At 29.4% G+C, this 16071-nt stretch overlaps 1 protein-coding gene across 7 annotated transcripts; it reads left to right on the forward strand.

The window, feature by feature from the left end:
- The first annotated feature begins 5190 nt into the window (after positions 1–5190).
- On the forward strand, positions 5191–14241 carry LOC107261775 (FGGY carbohydrate kinase domain-containing protein-like). Of its 7 annotated transcripts, none has more exons than XM_048379158.1 (15): positions 5191–5560; positions 5666–5783; positions 6134–6312; positions 6683–6825; positions 6948–7132; positions 9123–9184; positions 9375–9489; positions 9599–9718; positions 10228–10347; positions 11328–11448; positions 11538–11694; positions 11946–12018; positions 12739–12866; positions 13642–13682; positions 13797–13948. In XM_048379158.1, exons 1-14 carry the CDS (start codon positions 5264–5266, stop codon positions 13657–13659), a joined length of 1836 nt encoding a protein of 611 aa, XP_048235115.1. In that variant the 5' UTR covers positions 5191–5263; the 3' UTR covers positions 13660–13682; positions 13797–13948. The 7 variants fall into 7 exon arrangements, 6 of the variants coding, with proteins under 6 accessions (XP_048235115.1, XP_048235114.1, XP_015578846.2 ...); XM_048379157.1 differs by having other exon boundaries at positions 12739–12861; XR_007217321.1 differs by lacking the exons at positions 13642–13682; positions 13797–13948 and adding an exon at positions 12159–12238 and having other exon boundaries at positions 12739–12868.
- Positions 14242–16071: the final 1830 nt, after the last annotated feature.

Here is a 16071-nt window from a genome sequence, read left to right on the forward strand (position 1 = left end):
AAATACTTGACTTGTCATTTGATTAGTTATCTCTGTGTTATGCTTCAATTTCCTGAGGGTTTGGATTCCACAAGAAAGGTTATGGAAGATAGTATCGTTTGGGGTGTAGGTATAGGCTTTCGAAGTAGAAGCAGAGTTATTTTGCCGCCAAGAGTGCTAGGCTTCAAACTTCACCAAGTCCCAAAAGAACATTTGCTGGAAGCTATATTCTAAATCTTTTGTATTATTTAAACACTAAGTAGAAGGATATCTATATATACATATATTAGCCTGATTTTAGGTGTAATTTTCATATATATATATTCCTACTCACTTTTATACTTGGAAAATTTGAACATTTTATGCAAAATGAGTATTTGTGTACTTTGATTGTAGGAGTAATGTATGGATACACGTTTGTATTGTGGGATTCATGTTGAGTACATAAAAGGTTCATTATGGCGAAATTATTGGCATTTTGTCATATTTGCGCTTATAACTCTCTTTGTTCTTGTTGTATTGGCCTTTCGAGGCCTCTTAGTGAAATGAAAACGATATTTGAACTGTATTAGAAAAAAAGATAAAAATTATGGAGCTCCATTTTTATTTTGATTTATTGAGTGCCAGTTTTGGGCATAGATTGCTGCTTTTGTGTTAAGAGTCACTTCTACAGGTGTTTGGTAAAAAAGCAAGTGAAATAAGTTATTGTAGGTAAGCTAATAATCCCATATTTGGAAAATTTGATTTTTCTACCTTCTTCAAAGATTAATGCTCCACATTCTACATTCATCATTCATTTATTTTAATTATTGTTTACTTGGTGTGGTTTATAATATCTTTACTAAATTGATTTTAAATATTCTGAGATCATCGAGCAATTTTATAAAAATATTATATATAATATGAAATGAGCAAAAGTTGAAATGAATAAAAATGGACTATTTAGCATTTTCAAAATATAAAAGCAGCTTTTTGTGATTTATAGGAATCCTAAAAGTAATTTATTTCGACATAACTATCCATTAAAAATAATTTGATGGACAAAAATGTCCTTTAAAGTACTTTTTAGATATAATTATCAAACAATTTTTAGAAGGCTTAACGGTAAAAAGATTGGGTTTACACATATATATATATATATGTGAAATGAAAGGTCCATTTTCTTAGGGATTCTTTCAAAAATATCTTAAGAGCTAAAAATATCAATTTTATTGTCAAAAATACTATTAGTTAAGCTTTTATTTCAAAAATACTGTATAAACATTTCAGCTTGCATACGTAATATTAGGAGCGTGATTTTTAGACTAAATGACAATTAAATAAAAGAAAAATTTATAAAAGATCTTTTAATTTATCTACATATTCTTAATTAAGACTATAAACTAACTTTTTGATAGTAAATAATCATTTTAGAAACCATACATTCCAATAACTAATGAGCTATGATATATATAGAATGCAAGATAACACCTTCCAATCAAAATGATTCCAAACTCAAGAATTTCTTCAAGTGAAGTTAGGGAAAACTAGTTCCAACAATGAAACTAACACTTGAATTCAACTTCAAATGTCACAAACCAAGTATGATTTGATAAGTCAAGAATCAAACACAAGATTTTAGTTATAGAACGCTACAAACTAAAAAGATAGTTTGATAAGTTCAAAGTTCATGCAAGAACTTAAGCAAAAACACTCACAAAAAACAAGTAAAAATTTATCATTCATCAATTGATTTTTTACAAATGAATTTGGCTTTGATATTTATAGTCAAAATAAGATAAATAAACCTAAATGGATGTCTTTTGAGCAGTGGCTGTTTTTACATTGACTGCACTCATTTTGTAACTCCAAATAACAATTAAACATGTGCACTCATTTGTAACTCCACACATCGCACATATAACTCGCACCTAATAAAATAATCCTTAACTAAATTAAGATAAACTAAAACAATTACTTAAGCTAAAACGCGAAAAGATAAGAACACATATAAATATGAATTAAGCTCAAAAGTCTAATCATGGCCGAATGACTTTTATTCTTCAAAATGGACTGAATGCTTCATTATAAGGTTGGACTCTTGTTTTTATGTATGAGTTGCATTTTCATTTTGAACCTTTTAGTGCATGCCTTTGCAATAGAATCTCATGATAGCCTTGATTCATATAACTTTTTTACAATACTATTTTCTAAAGGACTAACTTTTTCATGTGCAATTAAATTATATTAGTTAATAAATTTTTATTAGTTTAATATTAATATATATATATATATATATATATATATATATATATATATATATATATATATATATATGTATGTGTATGTGTGTGTATTATAATATTATATTGATATCTATAAATTATATATACACTGATATATATCTTTAGATATTAATATAATATAATATAATATTATAATACATACACATACACATATATATATATGGATGTGTTCTTTTACTTGTTAAGAAATATAATTTGAGATGCAAATGTAAGGTTAATAAACAAATGAAACCCAAAAATAGAGAAAAAGAAACAGAAGAACATAGAACAACAAATGTATGTATTAGAATTTTGAAAGAAAATGAGAAGAAAAGTGAAACATCCAATACAAATCCATCTTCACGAAAGCTCTCTTTGAATTATCAAATATTGCATCAAAGAACAAAGAAAATAGAAATTTTGTTTTGTGCTTGTCGCTTCTTCTTCTTCGATCAGTAATATAAAGAGGATAAAAAAGAAAGGGATGATGGAGGAGCACAAGCGCTGAAGAGAATCTTCTCTCAAAGTTTCATCAAAGACGTTTCAACTCTTTTGATTTATTTGTTTGGTATTAATTTTTTTTTCTTTTTTCAAATAATTATATGGTGATCTATATGTTGATCTAAGTCTAATTTTTGATTTAAAAGAAAAGAAAACTGGAATGACTTTTTTAAGATGGTTGTTTTACTTTGAATTAAAAAGTAATGCATGTGTTGATGTAAGCCTAATATCTGATTTTAGAAAGAAAAAAAAAAACTGAAGGGACTCTTTTACTTTGAAAGATGAATGTCTTACTTTACATTAGATGCTAGATACAAATAAAAAGTATTAAAAAGAAAAAAGTATAACAAAAATACTAAAGTACAAAAAATAATTTCTGATTTAAAAAAAAAAGAACTGAAAAAACTCTTTTAAGATGGTGTTTTATTTTACATTAGAAGCTAATGCATATATTAATCTAAGCCTAATGTATGATTTAAAAAAAAAAAAAACTGAAAGGATTGTTTTACTTTAAAAGATTGATTTTTACTTTATATTGAATGCTAGACACAAATAGAAAGCATTAAAAAGGAAAAAAATATAACAAAAATATCAAAATGTAAAGAAAGAATTTCTGATTAAAAAAAGGAAACTAAAACGATTTTGTTTAAGATGGTTGTTTTATTTTACATTAAAAGCTAATGCATGTGTTGATTTAAACCTAATTCTGACTTAGAAAAAGAGACTGAAATGACTCGTTTACTTTGAATGATAGATGTTTTACTTTGCAATAAAAGCTGGATACAAATAGAAAGCATACAAAAATAAAAAAATATAACAGAAATACCAAATATAAAGAAATAATTTCTTATTTAAAAAAATAAATTAGAATGACTCTTTTAAGGTGGTTGTTTTACTTCACATTAAAAGCTAATGCATTTATTTCCTTTAAGTCTAATATCTGATTTGAAAATAAATAAAATCGAAATGACACTTTACTTTGAAAAATAAATATTTTATTTTCCATCAAACGTAGATATAATTGAAAATATAAAAATTAAAAACTATAATAAAAGTACCATAATATAAAAAAATAACTTTAAACAATTGAATGATGCCACTTAAAAAAGAGAAGCTACATGCTAAAATACTCTGAAATTTGGCTAAATGCTTGAAATGATCGATATATTCTTTTGGATCACCAGTCTCGTCAAATGTATCAAATTTCGATATATATATATATATATATATATATATAATCTCAAAAAGTAATAATAATTTCTCTTTTCTCTAAATGCAAAAATATAAGCTTAAAGACACCATTAACAGCCTTAACATGTACAACATATATATATATATATATATATATATATATATATATAAAATAAAGGAGGGAGAACAAAAAATTTACTAAAATAATTTTATTGATTATTTAGTTAATTAGGTCAATTATTAAATAGTTTTATTAATAAAAATATTAATTATTTATTAAGTATAAGTCTAATTCTAGAAGTCTAACTCAATTAAAATTATCAACACATTCATTTAATTGAATCATGACATATATAAATGTGTGAAGGGGAAAGATAAATAAATTTACTAAAATAGCCTTATTGATTATTTAATTAATTAGATGAATTATTAAATAATTTTATTAATAAAAATATTAATAATTTATTAAATTTAAGTCTAATTCTAAAAGTTTAACTCTACTAAAATAAATCAACACATTCATTTAATTGAATATAATTCAACTTATAATTATGTGATTAGAAATCTATTAATGAATAATTAATAACAAAAAAAATTTAAACGGATAAGTTAAAGGTTATTATGGTTACACCATACAAAATGATCATGTTCTAACTTGAAGCTACTCTTTATCATTTTTTTTTCAAACTCCTGCACAATATCATACACATAAATTCGAATTTATATAAATAATATTTAAAATAATCTGGTTACTATAATTTAAAAAAAAAAAATAGATGATAAGCTTATCATTATGTAGAGCCGATTCGGTTATACATACAGCCGATCGACTCTATATACAGTCGAATCGGTTTAATATATTTAAAATATAAATACAAATATTATAATGTAGAAAAATATATTTTTTTTAAATATCGGACTTGATTCAAGTGATGATCAATGACTAAAATAAATACTAGATAATGGGTTAATATATTTCTGGATAATTAAATAATTAATTAAATAAAGTACCAAATGGAGCCATTATCATTAAAACAATAGAAATTTGTACAGACTCAATTAAGCTTTTTGGGCAAAATGACCACTTGTCCGATTTAATAAAGCATAGCCTCCACCGTGTCCGTGTCCTTGTAATTTCTTTTTGCGTGTAAATATTACAAACAAAAGGCATGACAAAAGATGCACGGTAATTTAATTTGAACCCACGAGAACTGGCGACCTTTCCTATGTAGGTCATCCGAATATCTTTTTCTTTTTTTATTTTTTAGGAAAAGAGAAAAGAATTCAAACAAAATAATCACAAAATCTCTAAAAAAGAAAAAAGGAAAATGTCTGGTAGTGGCAGTAGAAGCAGAAAAACTCCGTGGTCCGATACGGTACCGTTACCTAGACCACAACAACAAAAGCCCAATTCTTCTCCTCTCTACCATTCTCCCGATCCCTCCTCTCCTTTCTCCGTCGAGATGTCCACTGCCACCGTCTCAGCCGTTCCTCGTCGGTCCGTTTTTCTCGGAGTCGACGTCGGTACAGGAAGCGCACGCGCTGGTTTACTCGATGAGAACGGGAAACTCTTAGGGACGTCTAGCAGTCCAATTCAAATTTGGAAAGAACGTGACTGTGTTGAGGTTATCGATCTATGTTATTTATTTAATTCTTCATATAAAATAAATTAAATTTAGCTTCATTTGATAAAAAATTATAGTTTGTTTTTGTTTTTTAAATTATGGCAGCAATCGTCAACAGATATATGGCATGCAATATGTGCAGCTGTGAAGTCAGCATGTTCACTTGCAAATGTTTCTGGTCAAGAAGTTACTGGCATTGGTTTTGCTGCTACTTGTTCTCTTGGTTTGTCATATTTATTTTAGCTTGTTTGGGTAGTGGAATTCTGTTTTAGTGATAGAATTCAATTCAATTGTGGCTAGAATTCAATTCTGTTCTGTTTTCATGTCTGGCAACCTCATAGTTGATAGAATTCAATTCTTTCAATTTAATAAAATAAAAACAAGGTATTATGGAAGTAACGAAATCATGCCAAAAATGACATGATTGTGCAAGAATTGATCTCATTTGTTCTACATTAAATTCCTGAATTGCCTTTTTGGTAGAAATTGTGGCTATGTTGCCTTTTGTATATTCAATTTTTATTTTATTTTAATCAAGGTTGCTTTTTCTTTTGAAAAAAAAAAACTTTTTAGTGGCTGTTGATGCTGATGGAGCACCAGTATCAGTTTCATGGAGTGGGGATTCAAGAAGAAATATTATAGTTTGGATGGATCATAGAGCTGTTAAACAAGCTGAGAAGATTAATTCTTCTAATTCACCAGTGTTACAGTACTGTGGTGGCGCCCTTTCTCCTGAAATGCAGCCTCCAAAGGTACTTATTCATGTTGTGTTTGTAAACTCTCGAAATTGCAAGAATTCAATATTACTGAGTTCTCAATTTTAGTCAGTTTTTATTTGAAAAGGTCATAGTTGCTAGAATTTGATTCTTTCAACTTAAAAAGAACATGGCATTTTGAAAGAAATGAAATCATAATACTACAAGTGACATGATTTTCTAAGAATGTAATTCAATTGAATTATTGCAAATGATTTATTCTGAACAATGATAAAGTGTTGTTCTAAGACGGCCTTCCTATCCCCTTATCAGACCTAATATACAGTGCATTTATTTCAAAATTTTAAGAATGATAAGTGCTTTGATTGATTCTGAGTTTCAAATATTGAGATTGATGAGAAAATAGGTTCTTCTGTCTTTCTTTTTGGTGCTGTATTTGTTTGTGTTAGTATTGAAAATATTGCAGCTTCTATGGGTGAAAGAAAATTTGCAAGAGTCATGGTCCATGGTGTTTAGATGGATGGATTTGAGTGATTGGTTGTCATACAGGTAATTATTTTATCTCCAAACATTCTTAACGTTCATACTCGTACATGATTCTCCTAGACCAGTCAAATACTCGAATATTTGATGCTACTGTGCTGATCTCTTTGTTTTTTCTTGATATTTAGAGCAACGGGAGATGATACTCGTAGTCTATGTACCACAGTATGCAAATGGACATATCTTGGGCATGCACATATGCAGCAAATGAATGAAAAAGATTCTCAAAATATGGAAGCTTGTGGATGGGATGATGACTTTTGGGAAGAGATTGGCTTGGGTGATCTTATAGATGGTCATCATGCTAAGATTGGTATGCTTATACGATAAGGAGTTCTGTGCATTTTATTTTTATGATAGTTTATCATTGACATACTTTGTCTTCCATGTGATGCTGGACTTGTGATAACCAAAATTTAAACTTAAAATACGAGGAATGTATAGCTGCCTGTGGACTTATTAAGTTTGTTATACCTGTCAGTTGAATATCAAATTTGCCATGATACTGTGCTTAAGTTCTGGAAACTTAGTATTCTTGCTAAGGATTTAGTGTGCATCTAATTTTTATAAGGCCTACTCTTATACCGGGAACTGTGAGATGGATTTTAATAGCTTGACACTTTAAAGAATGTTTGTTGTTCCTTCAATTAATTCAATGAATATCTGACAGACATTCAATATCAGGAATTATGGGATTTATCCCTAAGTTAATTTGAAATTTTTAGTTCGTTTTTTAGTGGACAATAGGGATTTTCAAATGAATGGGTAGGAGTATGGAAAAAGTGGGTTACATTTCTGTATATTGTTGTTTTCATCATTAGAGAATTACTATAGCTTGTGATTTGTACTGCAACCAGTGCCAGGGCTGCTACTAGGAGCAATAATCTCACCTGCTACTATTATTATAACTGTTTTTAATACTACCACATTTCATAGCCACCAGTAAACTAGCTGCATGACTACTGTTATCAATACCATCTCCGCTATTAACTCTACTGCCGCGTTGAACCAAAAATTAACTACTTCTATGTATAATGGCCATCATTGAACCGCATCATTAATTCATGGTTTTTATTAGCAAACGATATATTATGTATATTTTATTGGGAATTTGGGAACAACTCAGTTTTTTTTTTGTCAAACTCTATTTAATTTTTCTAACTCCATTGTTTTCTCAACTTTGCGAATCTAAAGAAACTATTCACTCAAGAATCCTTAGGTAATATACACCTAAATTTACAAATGAGAATTATTTTAAAACATGGGAGCTGTGGCCGATTCGGCCCGATACAATGTGATTAGGTTTGATACCATTGTTTGCTTTTGATATTAATATTATTCATGAAATTGTTATCTAAAACATTCCCATCAATATATAGAATGTATTTTCAAATCCTTATATGTTAAAATCGTTTTCCAAGTTGAGAACAATAGCAATTAAATACACCCTGCCTCCATGATTTATTCAATTATGACATTTTCCTCTTTTATGGTGCTGCATTGATTAAGTGTATTTAAAAGACAATTTGAAACATACTTATTATAATATATATATATATATATAGTAGTGCGAAAAGGAGGGGAACAAATGAATTTACTGATATGGTCTTATTAATTATGTAGTTAATTGACTTAATTTAGTCATTATTAATTTAATTTAATAATAAATTATACTATTAATTCATTAAGTATAAGTTTACTTCTAGAAGTTCAATTCCATTAGAGTTTTTAATCATTAAATATAATTAAATCTAATTCTAGAATCTTAAAAATTGTTATTTTATAGTACATGCTTGGACCGATCACAATTTAGTTTAAAACGTTTCTTATAAATCATTAATTACCATTTCAGTTTCTGTATTTATATTAATCACCTGAGATCATTATTAGAAATTAGGAAAAAGAACTATTAGCAAACATTACTACTATTTTAACATGATATAAGTATTTATTCTATATTTTTACTTAAATTATGTTAATTTAGTTAAAAATATCAAATGCGTAATTACATGGATCAAAATCAGAGTTGGGTGCAATCAAATTCAAATAGTAAACGCATCAATCCATTTTAGTCAATTTGTAGTGTTTGTTTTTATTTTAAATTTAATAGTTTTATTTTTTATTATGTGGACAATAACGAGTCTAACTATTAATATTCACGTGCTGCTATGTGGGTAAAACTAGTTAACTATAAAAAAGCAAAGCATAATGTGTTACTTTCAAACATTATTATTTTAGTTCCGCATTTACCAATATGTTATTCTTCTTTACAGCGGTAACCTGACATCATATGATTTAAACAGGACGAAGTGTAGCTTTCCCCGGTCATCCTCTAGGTTCTGGTCTCACTCCTACAGCTGCGAAGGCAAGAAATTTTGTACTGAAGAATTCACATAGATTTCAAGTGGTGCTTCGTTGAGGTCCATTGACCAAACATATTTGATTAGACGCTAAAATTTTGGCACATAACTTTTATTTGGGCTGTGGAGGGTGGATTTATTTATTATCAACCATAAACCTCCGGTACATCTCTAAGTATTTGCTTATATGTTTAGGAACTAGGTCTTGAAGCTGGAACTCCTGTGGGGACTTCACTGATTGATGCTCATGCTGGTGGCGTGGGGATCATGGAAAGTGTCCCACTTCCTGACACATATTCTGATGTTAAAGGTATTATGTCATTTGGAATGAAAGATAGATCCATTACCTTTGTTGTCTGTTAAGTCCTGTGACAGCAAAAAGATACTTCCTCACTTTCTCATAAACTTTGACTTTACAGAGCATGATAAAGAAGCAATATGTCATCGTATGGCTTTAGTCTGTGGTACTTCTACTTGTCATATGGCCGTATCACAGAGCAAGCTCTTCATTCCTGGGGTTTGGGGACCTTTTTGGTCAGGTAACATCTACAATTTCTAATATCAATGTCTGTCTCTCTGAAAATTATTACAGTGCTGGGGCAAGCTATCATTTTAGAGTATTATGAATGTTATAATGCAATGATTTTTAAGACATGGATGTGCAGACATGCATACATATTGTCATACTTTAATCAAAAGTCAGCATTTATCTGTCATATGTCATCATATGGCTTTAGTCTGTGGTACTTCTACTTGTCATATGGCTGTATCACAGAGCAAGCTGTTCATTCCTGGGGTTTGAGGCCTTTTTGGTTAGGTACCATCTACAATTTCTAATATCAATGTCTGTCAATCTGAAAATTATTACAGTGCTGGGGCAGGCTATCATTATGAAGTATTGTGAATGTTATAACGAAATGATTTTTAAGACATGGATGTGCAGACATGCATGCATATTATCATACTTTAATCAAAAGTCAACATTTATTTGTCCACAGCAATATATTGCTGAACTTAATCTTAAGGCCGTTTTTTTAAATTCCTGCAGCAATGATCCCTGAGTACTGGCTTACAGAGGGTGGACAGAGTGCTACTGGTGCATTATTAGATTACATCATAGAAAACCATGTTGCTTCTCCTCGCCTTGCAAACCATGCTGCTTCTCAGAGTAGGATATCAGTTTCCACAATATACATTTAACTAAATTATATTTAATGCTTTTTTACGTAGTAATGTGGCTTAATTTAACCCCGTAGTTGTTAAAGGTGCACGAGGCACAAGCCCTAACGCCTCGAACACTAAAAGGTAGGAGATGTAGGCTCACGTATATAACATTTTAGCTTAAAGTTGTTTTTTTCCCTTTTCTTTCATATTTATATAATCTCCAGCATTAATCTCAATATGCAAGTGAACTTATGAAGATCATGCATACCAAATTAAAATAAACCAACTATAAGAAAGGAACCCGTGTTGCTTTAGATCAGAAGGGGGATAAAACGTTGCTGCCAGAATTATTCTATATCACAATACTAGGTTTCTCCTTTATCTCTCTATCGTCATCTTTCTTCTATGTCTTTTTTTTTTTACTTTATCTTCTCTATTCTTCTCACTCCAATTTTACCTTTATTTTCTTTAAACAAGTAGTTCCTCATTTTCTTGCTTTTCATTTGTTATACTCTTTCACTAGCTCAATCCATAAAAAGATGTCCTTGACCTTTTGATTCTGTCTCTGCTGGCCCTCAGTTCTCTGTCCTCTTTGGCTTTCACAACCTCTTTTTTTTTATTTCCTCTTCTCTCTACTTTTCTGGAAACTTCACATCCTACTTTTACAAGCAGCAAAATAACTTTTCTTTTTTCATGTTGGTTTTTAGTTATGCCATGTTAAATTATTGATGCTACCATTATCTTTGTGCCAAGTTGAATTGTTAATTGTGCTATGTATCTTAGCATTAAGTTTTTATTTACTCGGTTTTTGACAAACATTTGTTACGAACAAGAGATTGTTGATTGTATCAATATGTACATGTGTGTCAGAAGTTTAATTCTTTATTTTCTTCGTTGTTGCACTTCACGTCTCTCAGGGACAGCCTTGAGCCGTTGCCTTTAATAACTATGGTCGATCTTGTATTACTTTTCCTTGTCTTCCAGACATATCGCTATTTGAACTACTGAACAATAAATTGAGGACTATAATGGATGACATAAAGGCTCCATTCCTTGCTGCTTTAACACAAGATGTACATGTCCTTCCCGACTTTCATGGAAACAGGTATATGATTAGTGATGAAAGGTCTTTTCAGGTTATAGTGCCTAAGTTTTGTTATAGATCTTTGAATTGTTAAATTCTTCATGCTACAGGTCTCCTGTTGCAGATCCAAAAGCAAAGGGAATTATTTGTGGCATGACCCTTGACACAAGTGATAGACAATTGGCTCTTCTATACCTTGCTGCCGTGCAGGGTATTGCATATGGTACACGCCATATTGTGGAGCATTGCAATGCTCATGGTCACACAGTAAGAAAGCATCCCTTTCAATCTTCATGCACTTTTTTTTTTTTTTTTTTCTGCAGTTACATGTTTTATATTATGTATAAACATATAACTGGACCTCATACTTTTAGTTGACTAGTGTTATTAGGAGATTTGTTTTATATTGTAATTATTTATCTTTTCAATTATGTGTTTCTTAGTTAATGGAATGATTCACGAAATTTAATTTGTTTTAATACTTTCTGTTCTTTCTATTATATCCTTATTCTTGGCAGATTGACATGTTGCTTGCATGTGGTGGCCTTTCAAGAAACCCTGTGTTTGTCCAAGAACATGTAGATATTATTGGTACTCATCTTCACTCTCTTTACTGTTTTCATCTTAAAATTTTTCTATGTAATTTTAAAATTAGTGTGCATTATTTTGATCGAGGAATAGCCTTTGTATGTGAATTTTCATTTATGCCACCGTGTGATGTTCATGTGTAGAGACGAGTTAAGAATAAGACGGTTGGTTTATGTGCTGATCCAACATTTGGATGAAGAAAAAGATTGGGAATTGGTTAACGGTGGATATTCTTGCACCTGCTGTAGCTACATTGTTGCTTATCTGGTTCAACCATTGCACCAAAAATTGTTGATACATGTGCATTTACTGGCATTTACCTCTACTGCAATTTTCCCTCATTATTTCTTTTCCCAGTTTCATATAATGTATAGGTGAAGTCTCAATTGTCACTAGTTATTAATTATTGTGAATATGTTAGGAAAGTCTTTTAATCTTGAATTGTTAGCTTGGATAGTTCATGGAACCTCAAACTGAATTTTAGATAGTTCATATCAGTAAGGTTGGTGTTGAGTTTCAGAGTTGGAAGAACTAAGCGGGTTTGATGTGCAGACAACTTTTTCTTTTGCAACATGTATAAAAATTAAAGAAATATGCACTAAATTCAGTACTTTAGGTCTATGATAGCGTTGCTCTGACTACTTTTGAGAATATTAGTTTTTTTTTTCTAGTGTTGTGTGCATGTTAACAAATTCAATGCTTATTTGTTCATAATTGGTGCAGGTTGCCCTATTGTTCTACCACGAGAAAGTGAGTCTGTGCTATTGGGTGCTGCTATTCTTGGTGCTGTTGCCGCAAAAAAATATGCCAGTCTCAGTGAGGCCATGAGGGCCCTGAATGCAGCAGGTCAGGTATGCATGAGCTCTTGCTTCTGAATTTTCAGTTCAATTCATAACTTTTATGATATATAACTAGGTATAAAACAATGAATGATTGGATGAGAGGTTTTAAACGAGTGCAAAACAGAATGCAGCTTTTCTTTGTGCCTTCTGTTTTTGCTGGAATTCCCATTAGTCGTTGTTTTCTCTTGGTTCATCCCATTACCCCCACCTCCCTCCACCTCTCTAAGAAAAAAAAGAAAGAGAAAAACAGACAAAAGGAATTTGAAGGAAGTATTACTTCAATGATGTTGACCTGCAAAGCAATTATTCTAAGGAATTTTATAGATCAGTTGTGAATAAATAAATCTAAAGGCGCTTGCTTAAGCTTGGGGCTCGAAGTTGATGGTAGAATTCGGCAACACATGGCAGACTTTACCTCATTGCTCCTTCATAGTTTTGGTGTTTCTGTGTATTATAGAGAAGAAGTTGCAGAAATTGCCAGAATGAATTTTTACTTGCATTTTGTTTCTTATGCCATACTTTAGCACTGCCCTGGTCTAGTCATTTGGTTAAAGTTTTGATTGCATTTATAAACCATCTCTGCACAGCCTTAAACTACATTAATTTATTTTTCTACTCAGCACTACCTTTACTGGTCAATATGTTTTGAATTAGTAACAACTTGCTATTTTATTGTCAACGTTACATGGATTGGCTCCTTTTAATTTCAAAATCAATAGGGAGTTGTATGTTACCCTATAAAATAGTTTGTGAACTGAGAGGACTGTGGGGGTGGTTTATGCAGCTCGCTTCACTTTATTAAACATTAAACCAATATTCTAAAATGTAAGTAGCTCCTAACCTAGTATTAATACTTGGGCAAACTATTATGCTTTATCGTCATATATTTTTTTTATTAATATTTATTTGATTTAGTGTAATTAACCTGACTCTTTCCAGGTCATTCATCCATCAAAAGACCCAAATGTGAAGCGGTATCATGATGCCAAATACCGAGTATTTCGGGAGCTTTATGAGCAGCAACTATCTCAACGTGCATTAATTGCTAAAGCTTTGGAATAGGTCCTGCTACTACTCAGGACTTGTGGAAACTTGTGCAGGATCATGGGAGTTTGATAAAATCTCAAAAAGAAATCTTTGTAAAGTTGATTAGCATTTTCACCAGGTACATAGCCCAGAGATTTTACAATAGTTTAGAGCTCTGAAAATAAATGATGCTTCCGATTTTTGATTTTCTTGTCAACTTGTTATTGATTCTACCGTAGAAATGGCTTCACACTTAAAGCTTCAAGGTCTTTGACCAGAAAGTTTCGAACAATTTCATGTCTTTGTGGACTTATGAGTTTACGGGAATTAAATGGAAGGAGAGAAAGGTTACTTGATATATCTGCACTTTGTATAATATTGAAATAAACTGTATAAAGAGAAAAACAAACTATCAATGTAAGCAAAAAAACTTATAACAAGAAAAAGAAGTTTACGAAAAAAAGAAAAGAGAAAGCAAAAAGGCATAGTGGCTTCCTGTTGTTCAAAGCATTAAAGGGTGATTAGGACCTGGTTGGCTAAGTTGTCGCCGATAATTGTGTTTGATAAAATTATCTATAGTTGTCATTTATATTTTTAATGATGTAAATATTAATTTAATTGTTTTTCTCCTTTTTTATTAAAGTGCAGCATTGCTTATTCTTCTAAATTATAAAAGAAATAACAAATATTTTATTTTAATATTAAATTAATATTTTTAATGGATTTAATAAATTTTTAAACTGTTATTTATTTATTTGTAAAAGAAATTCAAATTAAGTTATTTTAAATTAAAATTAAAAGAATAGTAAATAAGATTAACTAAATAATGAAAAGTTAATTCATTCTATTTATTTTAAAATTAAGGGTTTGTGAGAAGTTTCAGATTTGAGTTGTTGTGAATTGAAGCTGTAGCTGTCCACTGCTTTTCTAAATAACTATTAGTTATTTTTCAATAATAATGTTAAACATTCTCTTAATTTTAAAATATTTTAAGTAGCTCATTTACCAAGCTAAAATTAATACTTAGTTGAAATTGAGTTACCAAAAATAATTTATGTTCTCTTTCATATTTATTATGAAATTTAAAAATTAAATTATTTTTTTATTTATAAATTGTGTCTTTTGACTAGATTGACTGATAAAAGAATATAATGAAGAGAATTAAATATTACATAAAATTAAATCAAACAGAGCATTAAATCAATTTTTAGATAAATGTTATCAAAGTATTAATATAATCAAAACAATCAATTTCAAATCTCTTTCAAAACGAATGTACATTTTTAAGAAGATAAATCACATGTAATTATGAAAATTTGTACAAAATTATATCCTCTGGATAAGCATTTAAAAACAATAACTACATGATTTATGGTGAAGCTCTTACATTAACAAATCATCATAAATTTTTCTTTCCCTTTTGCTTTCTAGTTAGATTTAAAATTACTGTATTTATCTATTTTTCAAATCAGACCTTAAATTAATTCCTCTTGCTATTATTGTGTCATACACCAAAATTATATTACATAAGTCAATTTTCACAGAATTTTCCAAATTAAAAAAAAGAAGACTATTGTTTGAGTTGATAAAAGAAAATTATAACTTTGAGCTGATAAATCATATATAAAATGAAAAAGAAATGATTAAAAATTAAATTTCAGATAAAGAAAGTATAGCTCAACTAATAATCTTTTATTAAAAATAGATCAATGTTCAAATAAAATAATTAACTATAAACTCGTGCACATATTCATATTCAATGGATATAAAATAAAACTTTGAAAAAATATGAAAAATATAAATGGTGAAAAAGATCATAAAACGTAATAAGAAACATGTTGTAAGAGGACCGATTACTAAAATTAATTTATTTTTCAAGGGGACTAATATATATACTACTAATAATTATTTATTTTCAATTATGGACAATTAATCATCATAAAGTTCTAAAATGTGTACCAAAAAAAGATGAAGGAAAAACACTAAGAAGTGAAAAAATAATATTAATTACAAGAAGCCTATTCGGCAACTTTTACCATGGTTGCAATTGATAGTGTTATTGCACACTCTATTTTATTAAGACAAAATAAAAATAAAAATATTTAGATTTAAAATACTATTTTACTCATAATAAAAAGTTATCAACTTATACAAAATCAATAAAACAAATACCATATAAAGTATTTTT

This window comes from Ricinus communis, chromosome 9 (genome assembly GCF_019578655.1).
Source record: "Ricinus communis isolate WT05 ecotype wild-type chromosome 9, ASM1957865v1, whole genome shotgun sequence".
NCBI classification, from domain to species: Eukaryota; Viridiplantae; Streptophyta; class Magnoliopsida; order Malpighiales; family Euphorbiaceae; genus Ricinus; species Ricinus communis.